Source organism: Microtus oregoni, unplaced genomic scaffold, assembly GCF_018167655.1.
Source record: "Microtus oregoni isolate MIOR12 unplaced genomic scaffold, Mior012 000065F_ref0000479, whole genome shotgun sequence".
Classification (NCBI taxonomy): Eukaryota; Metazoa; Chordata; class Mammalia; order Rodentia; family Cricetidae; genus Microtus; species Microtus oregoni.
In genome coordinates, this window is record NW_024543875.1 from 603,369 (window position 1) to 616,368 (window position 13,000).

Genomic DNA, 13,000 nt, shown 5'->3' on the forward strand with positions numbered 1-13,000 from the left:
GATACACTCCCATGCTTTCACCCCTTGTCACCCATGGCAGGCAGTCAAGCTGGCAGCAGAGGGATGAGAGCTAGAGAGCTTGTCCTGCCCCTCACCAGATTCAGCACCTGGAAGACCAGGCCCCACACCTTGCCTGGGCAGCACAGTAGAATTGGCCCTGGTGGTGTGGGTACAGGATGAGTCTACCAGAGGGCATGAAGCAGAAGAAATGGCCCTGCCCCTTGCTGCCTGCAGCATTGGGTAAGCTAGCCTAGGCAATGCTGGAGAGATTACCCTGGTAGTGAGGAAGTAAGAGAATTGGCAAGTTGACCAACTCAGTTACCACCCAGTTCCAGTTCCACGGCTATGAGTTGGCCCACCACAACATCCACCCCATCTATGAACTGCTGGGGTAAATGAAGATGCTGGACCTGCAGTTCCAAAGCTTCAGTTTCTCCATGACACAGGGCAACAACAGGATATAAAAGAGGGTCCCACTAAGGATCCAGAATTGATAGTTCAGCAGAAGCCAGAGACCTCTATCTGGACCAATGACTCATTGAACTGAGCATTTGCAAGCAAATATTACTAAATGGTGTCCTGTGTGACTCACTGTGACACACTACAATTTTCTCGACAAGATTTTTGTTGTTGTCGCTGCTGTTTTGATTCACTGGTTTTGTATTTTTTAAATTGTATTTTAGTTTGCAGGGGTGTGTGAGGTTTCAAGGGTGGAGGACACATACAAAGAGACAGGGAGATGAGTACAATTGGGGTGCATGATGTGAAATCCACAAAGAAGCAATAAAAAAAAATTTAAAAAAGAAAAAAAATCAACTTAACTAAAACTTGAAGCACGAAACTAAAGTGAGAGTTTGCAAGAGAAGAAATACAAATAGCTTTAAAGTAGTTTTTTTTAAGTACTCAAAATCCCTAGCCTTCAGGGAAAATGTAAATTAAAACTAAGTAGAGATTTCATCATTTACAAGTTAGAATTAGCTAAGATATAAAAACAAAAACTACAACCTAAGTGCGAACAAATGTTGCCATGAATGTGCTGAAAGGAGAAAACTTATCCATTGTTGGTGGACATATATATTCTAATATAGCCATGGTGTAAATCAGTGTGAGCATTCCTCAAAAATCTAAATATATATCTACGACAGAATTCATCTGAAGCACTGCAAGGTTTATTGCAAAGGACTCTATTTCTGCTGAGATTCTGACTCATCCTTGTTGCATACGCTTAGTTCACAATGCCAGGAAATGGAAACAGCCTCGATGTCTGAATAGATTGTGAAATTTCACATATATACAATGAAATGCTACTCAACTCCAAAGAAAAATTAGATTATGCAATTCAAAGATAGATAAAGCTGGAAATAATTATGCTGAATTAAGAAACTCAGACCAGAAAGACAAACCTCATGTGTTCGGTCTTATATGTGGATGGTAGCTATGAATCTTTAGATATATGTATTGAAATTGGAGTAATTTTAGAAGGAGGAAACTATTAAGTGTCACCAGCACTAGAGAAGGATGTTAGACTCAGGTAGAATGAAGAGGGTAAGGGGAATAATGGACCTGGAAGGGTTAAATGAGGAGAGTGACTGGGAAGAGAGCCTAGAGGAAAAGGTATAGAGAGGAGCAACTAACACTAATGTCCCTTGAAAATGCCATGTGGAAACCTACTACAGAAGCTTCTTAAGATATATACATATGCATACACATACACATAAAATAATTAAATGGGGTTATCCTATTAGAGGCTGACACTGCATCCCCAGACATCAGAGGATAACAAATAAAAAGCCCATTGCCAGGTATATGTTACCTCTTTTCCAGATGTTAAGAACTGGGTTTCTATAGACAACCGTTCGTGTACACATTACAGGCTCTTTTCCCTGCTATTAGTTACTCTCCAGAACTTACTGAGACACCACATATTTGAAACACAGTACATGAAGAAGCCAAGTTGGTACCAACTCAGAAGCACCATCCCTGATGGTTAGCTTTGCTTTCATAGTGCTAGAATATGCTGTGCATGCAACTGGCAGAGAAAAGTAATCAACAGTGTTACCCAGCTATGAATCCTGCAAGCAACAATCACCCAGTAAGATATGTTCACTGGGGGCAATAATGACATGTAAGTTATGGTAGTAACTAACTAATTTCTGATTGGACTTAATTCATTCTCACAAGATGAAACTCATGCCTGGTACCACTAACTGGGTGAACAAAGCCATAACTGCCTAGGTCAAAAGTCCTACAGGGAAACGATGCTATCTATCATTGTGCTCCATGAACATAACAATAAACTGCACTCAAAGTTTTTATCATTCTATCCATAAAGTAGTATAGTGATCAAACCTCATCAAAGGAGTTTCTTTCTGCAGGAGATGGACATTAATACAGAGACTCACAGCTGGTTAGTTTTTGGAGAACAATAAACTGTGATGTGTTCAATTCTAAATGGTATATCTATATGATACCCTCTTCTCCCAAGACTCAAGAACCATGCAGGAAGAGAGGATAAAGCAATTGTGAAAGCCAGTATAAGTGAGCATTTACAAGGGAATTTTCCAGGCATGACAGAACCATTGCACACATGAATTCATAGAAGCTGTGATAATATGAACAAGACCTATTTGGATCAAAATGATCAAAATCCCAGCATGGGTGGGGAATGGACTTATGAAGTCCCATCCTTAACTAGTTAGTAGTTGATAGAAAATGATAAAGGATCAGTTCTTTCAGGGAAGAAGACTCTGAGAGGCTGGCAACATCTGTGGTCCTCTACCCATGAACATACAGGTAACACTAAGTGAGGTCAGTAGGTTTAAACAAAAATCACATGAACAAATATTACAAATTAAATACAATTATATATATATATATATATATATATATAATTAAGATCTTGCTGAAATGTGACTAATTCCAGGTATGTAAACTGGTTCAATATTTAAAATAGTCAGAAACATAATAATCCACACTAACAAAATAAAAATGTCACATGGCTGCACCACTTGAATCAGAAATACACTTGACAAAACCCAACATTCACTCATTGTAGAAGAAGTATTATTACATTGTATGAGAATAGAAAATGTCTTCAAGCTGATAAAGAATATCTACAAACACGCGCAGTTAGTATTTGCTTGGAGGTGATAACCGCATACTTTCTAAGATCAGGAACAAGGCAGAAATGAAGTATCTTAGAGTTTTTAATTTCTAGAATTCAAAATTGCTTCACTAAGACAAAATAAAATAAAACATGTAAAGGTTTAAAAGGGAAAAAACTAAAACATTCACACAGAGACATGATTGTCTATGTAAAAAAATGTCAAAGAATTTATGAAAAATTATCTTTATTCATAAATAAGACCAAGGTAAAAGAATGCAATCATATAGATTGATAATGTATTTGTCTGGATGTAAATTCTTAATTTGACTGAGTGCTATGGTAAATAGCATTGATTTTTAAATTTCAGAATCTAACCAGTTATTACTGGAATTCATAGGAAACCAGCTGATTTTTTTTCATTTTGGTAAATGTATTAGTTCTGCATTAATTAGACATGTGAAGGGAAGCTTGGGAGAGAACCCCATGAAGCCCTTGCCATTGGGTAGCTATGTGCATGGGTGGTTTTGCCGTCAACAAGAACTGGCAAGTAAAGATAAAATTGGCCGACAGGGTAGTCAGCCAGGGGATTCTGGGCACACAATAGAGGAGAAACTTTCTAGGGCTTTGAAGTCCACAAAGACTGCAATGACCTAAAGAAAATAGTGCTCAACATTTCACATTATTCTTACAGAAAACTTTTAAAAATCAATGTTCTCATCTTAATCTTGTTGACATAGTCTGGAACACAATTTGTCTTCATCTGTGTCAACTAAATTCTCAATTATAATAGTACTAGTTTCTCTTGGCATCATCTTGAAGGTCTGTAAAATTAATAAAAGAATTTAAAAATAGCTTTAAAATTACACCATATAAAAGAAATATATAACTTTGTCAATTAGCCAACTTTATAAGAACTAGCCATACTAAAATTATGTTTATTAATTAGTTTTGTTATTTGACAATTACATACACAAAAAACAGTGTATTCTTTTATTTAAAAAAAGCCTAAAAGATAAACACATGTTTCTAGAAGCTACTTAATCATTTTGTAATTTACATTACATTTTTAATGTAAGGAGGATAAAAAAAGACTAAAACTTGCTTCTCTTTAATACTAAAATGAAAAGTGGAACAAATGAGCTCATCTGCAGCCACTTTCAAAGCATTTACAAGAAAGCATGATAGCAGGGAGTATATTGGTACACTCAGCCTTGCTCAAAAAGATGATTAGAGTCATTCATGATCTTGTTACTATGGGAACTTCGTGATATCTTGAATAAAGACTGCAGTAAGTCACATATTACCTCAACTTAAGAGTAAATTCTGAGAAAACTAAAAAATTAATTAAGATCATGTAAATTTTGAAAAGAAAAGAAAGAGGATCATCAGCTTCTTCTCAAGATTTCTGTTCACAAATATGGCTTGACAGTACATAAGGGATTCTGTTTGATATTTTAAATACATGGCTGTGAAGTCCTGGTCAACTTTATCATCCCTCATAATACTAATTCCTTCTGATCAAATAATATTCAGTGTAATTTGTGGCGTTTATTAGCTTTTTACTTCAAAAATCAACCTTTTACTGGGAGATATGTGGATACCATGTTAAAAGAAACCTATAATTTCAAAACTGGAGATAGCTCAATGATTAAAGTACACATACTGCTCTTGCAGAGGATCAGAGTTCAGTTCCTAGCACAATCACCTATAGATCCAACTCTTGGGCAACTGATGCCCTCTTCTGGACTCTACGGGTATCAGCATTCATATGCACATAACCACATACAGGCATACACGTGTTGGCAGTGGCTGTTCATTCGTTCTCAACAGCCCAGACCCAAAATAATTACACAGACACTATATTATTTAAAACACTGATTAAGCCAATGGCTTAAGCATATTGCTAGCTATCTCTTATGTTTGAAATTAACCCATTTCCAATATTTTATGTTTTACCAACCTTGGTAGTATAAGAGTCGTCCAGATAGTACTGGTTTTGAACACATGAAGGGATCATGGAGAGCAGATGAGGCTTTGCATTGTGAGTGGCCATCGGTGAAGGTGCACCCAGAGCAGCAGTGGAAGTCCCAGGGTTTTAGGAGTCAAGGTGAAAAGTTGAAACTTTGCACCACAAAGAGCACAGGAGAGGCTATTGGTGAAAGTGCAACCCAGTTGCAGAAGACCCCAGAGTTTTGCAGATTACAGTTCCATGGGACAAACACCAAGAACAGCAGAGGTGGTCGTGGGGAGCCTAGCCAAATTTCTTTCTTTTCTTTTCTTTTCTTTTCTTTTTTTTTTTTTTTCGAGACAGGGTTTCTCTGTGGCTTTGGAGCCTGTCCTGGAACTAGCTCTGTAGACCAGGCTGGTCTCGAACTCACAGAGATCCGCCTGCCTCTGCCTCCCAAGTGCTGGGATTAAAGGCGTGCGCCACCATCGCCCGGCTCTTTTTTATTTCTTTTTCTTTTTTTTTTTCTTTTTTTTTTTTTTTTTGCCTATCAAATTTAGAAGACAAGCTGTGTGTGCTGTAGAAGGCAGAGACCATGCAGGTGTGAACTGTCAGTTCAGGCTAGTTGATTCTGTGAGTTCTCTTGTGGTGTCCTTGACCCCTCTGGTTCCTACAATCCTTTCTTCCCCTCTGCTGCAGGATTGCCTGAACTCTTCCTAATATTTGGCTGTGGGTCTGTACCTGTTTCTATCAGTTGCTAAATGAAGCCTCTCTGATGATAATTGAGCTGGGCCCCAATCTGGTCACAGGAGATGGCCAGTTCAGGCTGTGTATCTACTATTGATAGGAGTCTTAGCTGGGGTCATCCTTGTAGATTTCTAGGATATTCTCTTATGTCAGGTTTTTATCTGACCCCCTAAAAGCCCTCCCCTTTCCAGTAGTCTCTTTCAGTACTGTCTCTCTCCACTTCCCCAAGCTGATCAATCATGTTCCTATCCTTTCCCAACCTCTTTTTGCTCATGAAACCTCTTCTATTTTCCCTTCCCAAGGAAATCTGGGCATCTCATCCACGAACTTTCCTTGTTACTTAGTCTCTCTGGGTCTGTGAATTGTTGCATAGTTATCCATTATTTTATAGCTAGTATCCTCTTATAAGTGAGTAATACTATGATTGTCTTTCTGGGTCTGGGTTACCTCACTCAGGATGATTTTATTCTAGTTCCATCCATTTTCCTTCAAATTTCTTTGTGTCCTTGTTTTTTGCAGCTATACCTCATTTTCTCTATCCATTTCTTAGTTAAGGGACATTTATGTTGTTTCCAGGTTCTGGCTACTACAAATAAAACTGTTATAAACATAGATGAGCAAGTGTCCTTGAGGAATGATTGAGCATCCTTTTGGCATATGCCCAAGAGTGATATACCTGGGTCTTGTGGTGGGTTGATTCCCAGTTCACTCAGAAATCACTACACTGACTTCCAAAATGGTTGTAAAAGTTTACATTCTCACCAGCATGCAAGAGTGCTCCCCTTGTTCCACATCCTCTCCAGCATGAGCTGATACTTATTTTTGATCTTAATAATTCTGACAAGTGTAAGATAGAATCTCAGAGTTGTTTTGATTTTCATTTCCCAATCACTAAGGATATTGTGCATACCCTTAAGTGTTTCTTAGCCATTTTGAGATTTTCTGTTGAGAATTCTCTCTTGAGACATGCATGCCATTTTTTAATTGGACTATTTGGTTTGTTGATACCTAGAGTTTTGAGTTCTGTATATATTTTGGAAATCAGCCAGAGAATGGTAGTCAACAGATGTAAAATTCCTTTAACAACCATACCTTCCATTCCTGTAAGGTGACTATACCCACACAAATAGGTTTTTTTCCAATCAAATGATGGGTATTAAGTGAATAAAATGCATTTCTTGTTATTTTTGATGTTTCAAGATAGGGTTTCTCGGTGTAGGCTTAGCTATCCTGGAACTCTTTCTGTGGACCAGGCTGGTCTTGAACTCACAGAGAACCACCTGCCTCTGCCTCCTGAGTGCTGGGATTAAAGGCAAGTGCCACCATCACCTGGTATAAAATACATTTCTGGCCCCTTAAAAGAAAACAAAAAAAGAAAAAGAAAAGAAAAGAAAGAAAATTCTTACATTGCTCTTTGAATTACACATATTTGTAAAATATACAAAATATTGCTTTGAGATAAAAGTTACAAAGTTTCCATGATTAAAATTTGTTCTGCATTTTCTCTACATGTTTATTTCTTTCAGTTCATTGTTCTTAAAGTTCATCAGTAGCAAATGAAAATGAGTGATCATTGAGAACTCTATTTTACTCATTCAGAACAACTGATTACAGTTCATCAAGGGAAAGAATTGTTTTATGGCTAAAAATTCATAGTCTTAGATAATGGAAAGTAAAACTGAAAATGTTCTAAATATGATAGTAACCAAACATATAATTATAGCAAGGACAATAAGCAACAAATCAGGATCTGACAGTTATTAATAGCCCCAAATAAGTTATTTTCTAACAGCACCATAAACAATGATAGTGCTTCAAACATAGAAAATAGGGCTGGAGAGATGGCTCAGAGGTTAAGAGCATGGACTGCTCTTCCGGAGGTCCTGAGTTCAAGTCCCAGCAACCACATGGTGGCTCATAACCATCTATAATGAGATCTGGTGCCCTCTTCTGGCCTGCAGGCATGGAGGTTGAACACTGTGTACATAATAAATAAATAAATCTTAAAAAAATTAACTTATTAAAAAAACATAGAAAATAAAAACTAAGCAAACCGATGTAGCAATAAGGGTGGCAGGGCTGCGTCCCCCACACCCGGCCGCCCACATGGCTAGCTTATGCCCAAAATAACAACACACAAACTGTATTCATTTAAACACTGCTTGGCCCATTCTCTTCTAGGCTAATTCTCACATATTAATTTAGCCCATTTCTAATAATCTGTGAGCACCGGTCTTACCGGGAAGATTCTAGCCTAGTCCATCCTGGGTCGGAGCTTCATCCCGGGAGCGGGGCATGGTGTCTCTCTCTGAGGCCCCCGGGCAGACACACGCCATGAAGCAAGCAGCCAGGTTAGACATGCTGAACCTTTCCCGGTAAGACCGGTGCTCACAGATTATTAGAAATGGGCTAAATTAATATGTGAGAATTAGCCTAGAAGTGAATGGGCCAAGCAGTGTTTAAAAGAATACAGTGTCTGTGTAATTATTTTGGGGCATAAGCTAGCCGAGCAGGCGGCCGGGGTGCTGGGAACGCAGCCCCGCCACCCTTATTGCTACAAACCGATCTCTAACTATAATGTGGACTTTCCTAATTTATAAAATTATTATAATAAGGATATTATTTTTATTTAATAGGGTTCTGTAAGCAAACTAATAAAACTTGCATGTTTAAAATAAAAACCAAACATCCTAGCTTTTTGCTTTATCTTTTAAAGTTGATATTTAATGTATAATATCTTAACAATAAGTTTTAATACTTAAACTTTAATTTATATTCTGGAGTTATAGCTCAGTGATAGAGCACTTGTCTGACATTTAAAAACCCCAAGTTCAATCCTCAATAATAGAAAAATGGGAAAGAATGAAAGAGGAAAGAGATTTATATTTTCTCAACATTAACATGAAGGCATTTAAATAAAGTTCAACATCAGTCTAATACAACATATTGAATACATAGTTATTGTAAGTGCCTAAGAAAGTGTTCTATCCCTAATCAAAATTAAGTTAATTTCACTGTTTACTTTCATGTAGAGATTAGAATAACAGCATTTAATATAAACATGCATATTTCTCTTAATGTTGCATTATATACTGGTATACATTATATACATAAAACAACTCCAGAAAGCATCTGACCTCCAAAGCACCACCAAATAAAAAAAAAGATAAACAAAAACAAAATTGTATTTCATCAGTGACCTTTATCTTTTTTTTTTTTCTCTTGACTCAGTTTTGACCACCCTTCTACCCGTCAGAACAATATGCACAAAGAGTTTTGGAGGGCTCACATTCTAGAAATCTGGTGAATTGTGTAGGATACAAAGATTACAGTTAAAGTACTCTCTTGGGTAAAGAGAGACAATGAGCATCATTTCTTCAACATAACAGAGCTATGGGGAGTTTGGAGGTTGTAGGAAGTATTCCTGATAAATACTAAAATACACTGTGGGATCATGCTCTTATACACTGTAAAGATTTGTCACTCATACGGGTTTATTAAAACGCTGGTTGGCTAGTAGCCAGGCAGGAAGTATAGGTGGGGCAACCAGACTAGGAGAATTCTGGGACAAGAAAAGAGAGACACAGTTGCCACCCAGATGCAGAAGAAGCAAGATGAGAATGCCTCACTGAGAAAAGGTACCAAGCCACATAGCTAAACATAGACAAAAATTATGGGTTAGCCAGGCAGTGGTGGCACACACCTTTAATCTCAGTACTCAGGAGGCAGAGGCAGGTGGTTCTCTGTGAATTTGAGACCAGCCTGGTCTACAAGAGCTAGTTCCAGGACAGGCTCCAATACTTCAGAGAAATGCTGTCTCAAAAAATAAAAAGGAGTTAATTTAAGTTGTAAGGGCTAATTAATAAAAGCATGAGATAATAGGCCAAACAGTCTATAATTAATATAAGCTTCTGTGTGTTTCTTTGGGACTGAAAAGTTGTGGGACTGGGCAGGACAGAAACTTCCATCTACAAAATTCTGCAAGGGAACTACATATAGAGAGGAAAGGTGGGCATATTAAATATATTTTAAGGGAGTAATTTTTTTCAGAGAAGCATGTGAATTCCCACAACAGAGATAATGCCCAATATTCTTGAGGCTCTCTTGCTACTTTAGTGACTCTTCATACAAATCACTGACCACTTCGTGTCTATTTATATCTCCTTATAGTGCAATTATAAAAGCATTGCCTCTCCCTTACTTAGACATTGCAAACTTGAGCACCCAAATAATCTAGAAAGCAGTATTTTGATTGCTTTTAACATTTACAGAAAATAACTAGCTATTTTATGAACAGTACTAAGTTGTTTCACCATCAATCTAATCTGTACAGCCATATAATCTCTGGTGGTTTCAAATGTTGAGTGTTTTCTGTTAATTGTCTTCCAACTTTGGTACACCAACATATGGAAACTGTTCACAAAAGGCGACATGATAATCTTCAAATGAAGAGTTAGAATCTGAGCTAACCATTCTTGAGTAAATACATAGGCACAAATAAGAAATGGTCATTGTCTTTTATTTCCCTCTGAATTTCTGTAGTTTGAAAAGAATTGGGCTATTAATCATGTATGGTATTTAAGGACAAAAATATGAAATATCCACTAATTAGCTTTAAACTATGAATTACAGTTTAGAGCCATTGCAACAGCATTAGCATTTAGATTTGTTTCACTTAAATTTGTAACAAAATATACAAACCAGAAACTTAAAGGAAGCTTTCTACAATGAAGATTTAAAGATTATGATCCTTTAAATTTCTTTAGAGATAAGAAATAGGTCTTTTAAATACTAAACACCATTTTATTTGATAATGACCACCATGGTTTGGAGATAACTATAGTTTTATTTGGCTTCATAAATATGTAACAGAACCAGGTGCATTCTCTCAAAGACAGCAATGTTAGTAGGGGTGAGCTAGTTCAAACTCTGAAGCACAAGTTTTCTTTCACATATTACTATTCTGTGACACCTTTTCCTCTTCCCTCACATTCTCCAAATTCACTGGTCTTGGGTTCCTACATTTCTGAATTCTACTGCTTACGGTCACCAATTTCTTTTCATGTGTTCATTTCTTACAAGTTTTTTAATTCAGAAATTTACATATATTAATAATTATCAAAAGTAGAAAACCGTTATCAAAAGCATTATTTCTTATTAGAGCATCCCATTTTATAGAAGACTAGCCCTGGTGGAGGGCAAGAATTGTCTATAGAATTTGAGGTGAATTTATTTGAAACTAGAAAGGGAAGAGACATATTCCACACCCTTTTCATTCCTGGCCATCTTTACGTGTACTCCTTTGAGTGATGCTGATGTTGCAGCCTACTCACCTGTTAGCTGGTTAACGAGTAACATCTGTGTAGTCAGTATTTCTTAGAAATGACTTCTAGGTCCGTTTCTTCCTTCTTTTTACAATACTTGGAATTTCCCAGTAAGGCTTTAGCACTGCCTTTGTTTTATAAGAGAACCCATAACTGATATCACTTTCTTCTTACTAATAAGTGAGTAATCAACTTTGTTTCTTATATTTGACCTGAAAAACTCCTGTCAAGTGTCACTGACAACCATCATGGGAGCATCCGAGGGAAGCAGCGTGAGAACTGGACCAGTAGTACATAAATGAAACTAACACTGTAGGAAGGATTCGGAGAGAAGCTTCTCCCCACCGTTAATTTCAAACACAACAAGAACTGGTAGCATTCATCTTCTCTAGACTGTTGTGCTGCATATGGGACAAGTTTTCTTGTACATATAAGCTAATTAGATCTGGATTTTCTAATGCATCTCTATCAAAAATATTCATAGGTGCTAAAGTTTCTTTATAGTAAATGACATAGATTCAATCAATTTTTATCAAAGTAGATATTGGTATTGGAAAAAAAAAAGACTAAAAACCTATGCCATAGAAATCATCATTAATGTGTTCAGGCCAGAAGAACAGTTTAGAATCTTGGTTTTGGTCTTCGAGAGAAGGTTGGATAGTTAACATAAATATCCTCTTTCTCATCATCTGTAGAGTGGATGGGAGACGTGGGACTTCTGCAGTTGGTAGCTACCTACAAAATAAATAGCCAAACATTGAGTGGCTCACTGAATTTCAGCATCCAATAAAAGCAATCTATAAGACCCTGCTAGCAGATGAACTAAGACAAGATATCTTAGTTTTGAACTTGATTCCAAGAAGTAAATCATGAGTCAATCGGGGGAAAAAATTCCAAAGACCAATACTTCATAAAAGAGGAAAGTAAAGTTGATAGATTATTAAGAAGTCTGCAGCACACATATCAGATTGCCAGAGGCTTTTTAGTGCTTATCCTTTTAGCCATGTAGAACTTGACTGCAAATAATTAAAGGGAAGAAAAATTGATGTCATTTTGGATAGCACTTGAGAAAATGTCTTAGTTCAGGCAGCTATAACAAAATGGCGTAGACTAAGTGGCTTAATTAAACAGCAAACGTTTACTTCTCACAATTTTAAAGTATATAAAATCCAATGTCAAATATCAACTGGGGGTTTGATTCTTGAGTTGCAGATCATCTTCTTCCTTCTTCCTGTGCAAAATTTTTCTTGAATAAAAACAAGCAAACAAAGATATCTGGCTTTCTAAACTCTTTCCATTTCTTCTTATAGAAACACTAATGCCATTAACGGAGGTTCCACACTTATAACCCAATCACCTCTGCAAGGCCCCACCTGCAAATATTATCACATTGGACAGTTGATGATTTCAATATATGAATTTAGGGGGTCATATGAGCATTCAATCCCCAGCAATGTTTTATAGTTAAACTTAAAAATATAATAGTTTACTACTAAAAGAGAGATATTTGAATCAAAATTAAAGACAATGAGCATAAAAAAGCACCCCTTTTATCTGCACTTAAGGAAGTTTCCATTCTTTCAATTAAACAGTAGAGGGCAGAAGTATAAAGAGTAAGAAAAAAGTTATAATTTGTCACAATCCTGCAACACACTTGACAATTTAGTAATTTTATAACCTATTTGAGCATTTATAATTAAAAATTAATTCAAAGATAATATTATCAATGAAAGTCATGCATTATACCTTTCTTTGTGTATGCTATGCTTCGGAGTCATTTATGTAGTTTAATTTAATTTAACCCTCATAATAACCTTATGACGTAAAATGTTATGTTCTGTATTGAGTTGACTAGATGCCTCTTTAAAAATGTCTTTA

At 36.6% G+C, this 13,000-nt stretch overlaps 1 protein-coding gene across 1 annotated transcript in view; it reads right to left on the bottom strand.

Annotated features, from left to right (window-relative positions):
* Positions 1–11,743: 11,743 nt before the first annotated feature.
* Cd226 (CD226 molecule) overlaps positions 11,744–13,000 on the bottom strand; it is an 85,476-nt gene continuing 84,219 nt past the window's right edge. The window contains exon 6 of the mRNA XM_041640791.1: positions 11,744–11,857. Within this exon, the coding sequence (XP_041496725.1) occupies positions 11,744–11,857 (114 nt within the window). The remainder of the gene's footprint in view (positions 11,858–13,000) is intronic.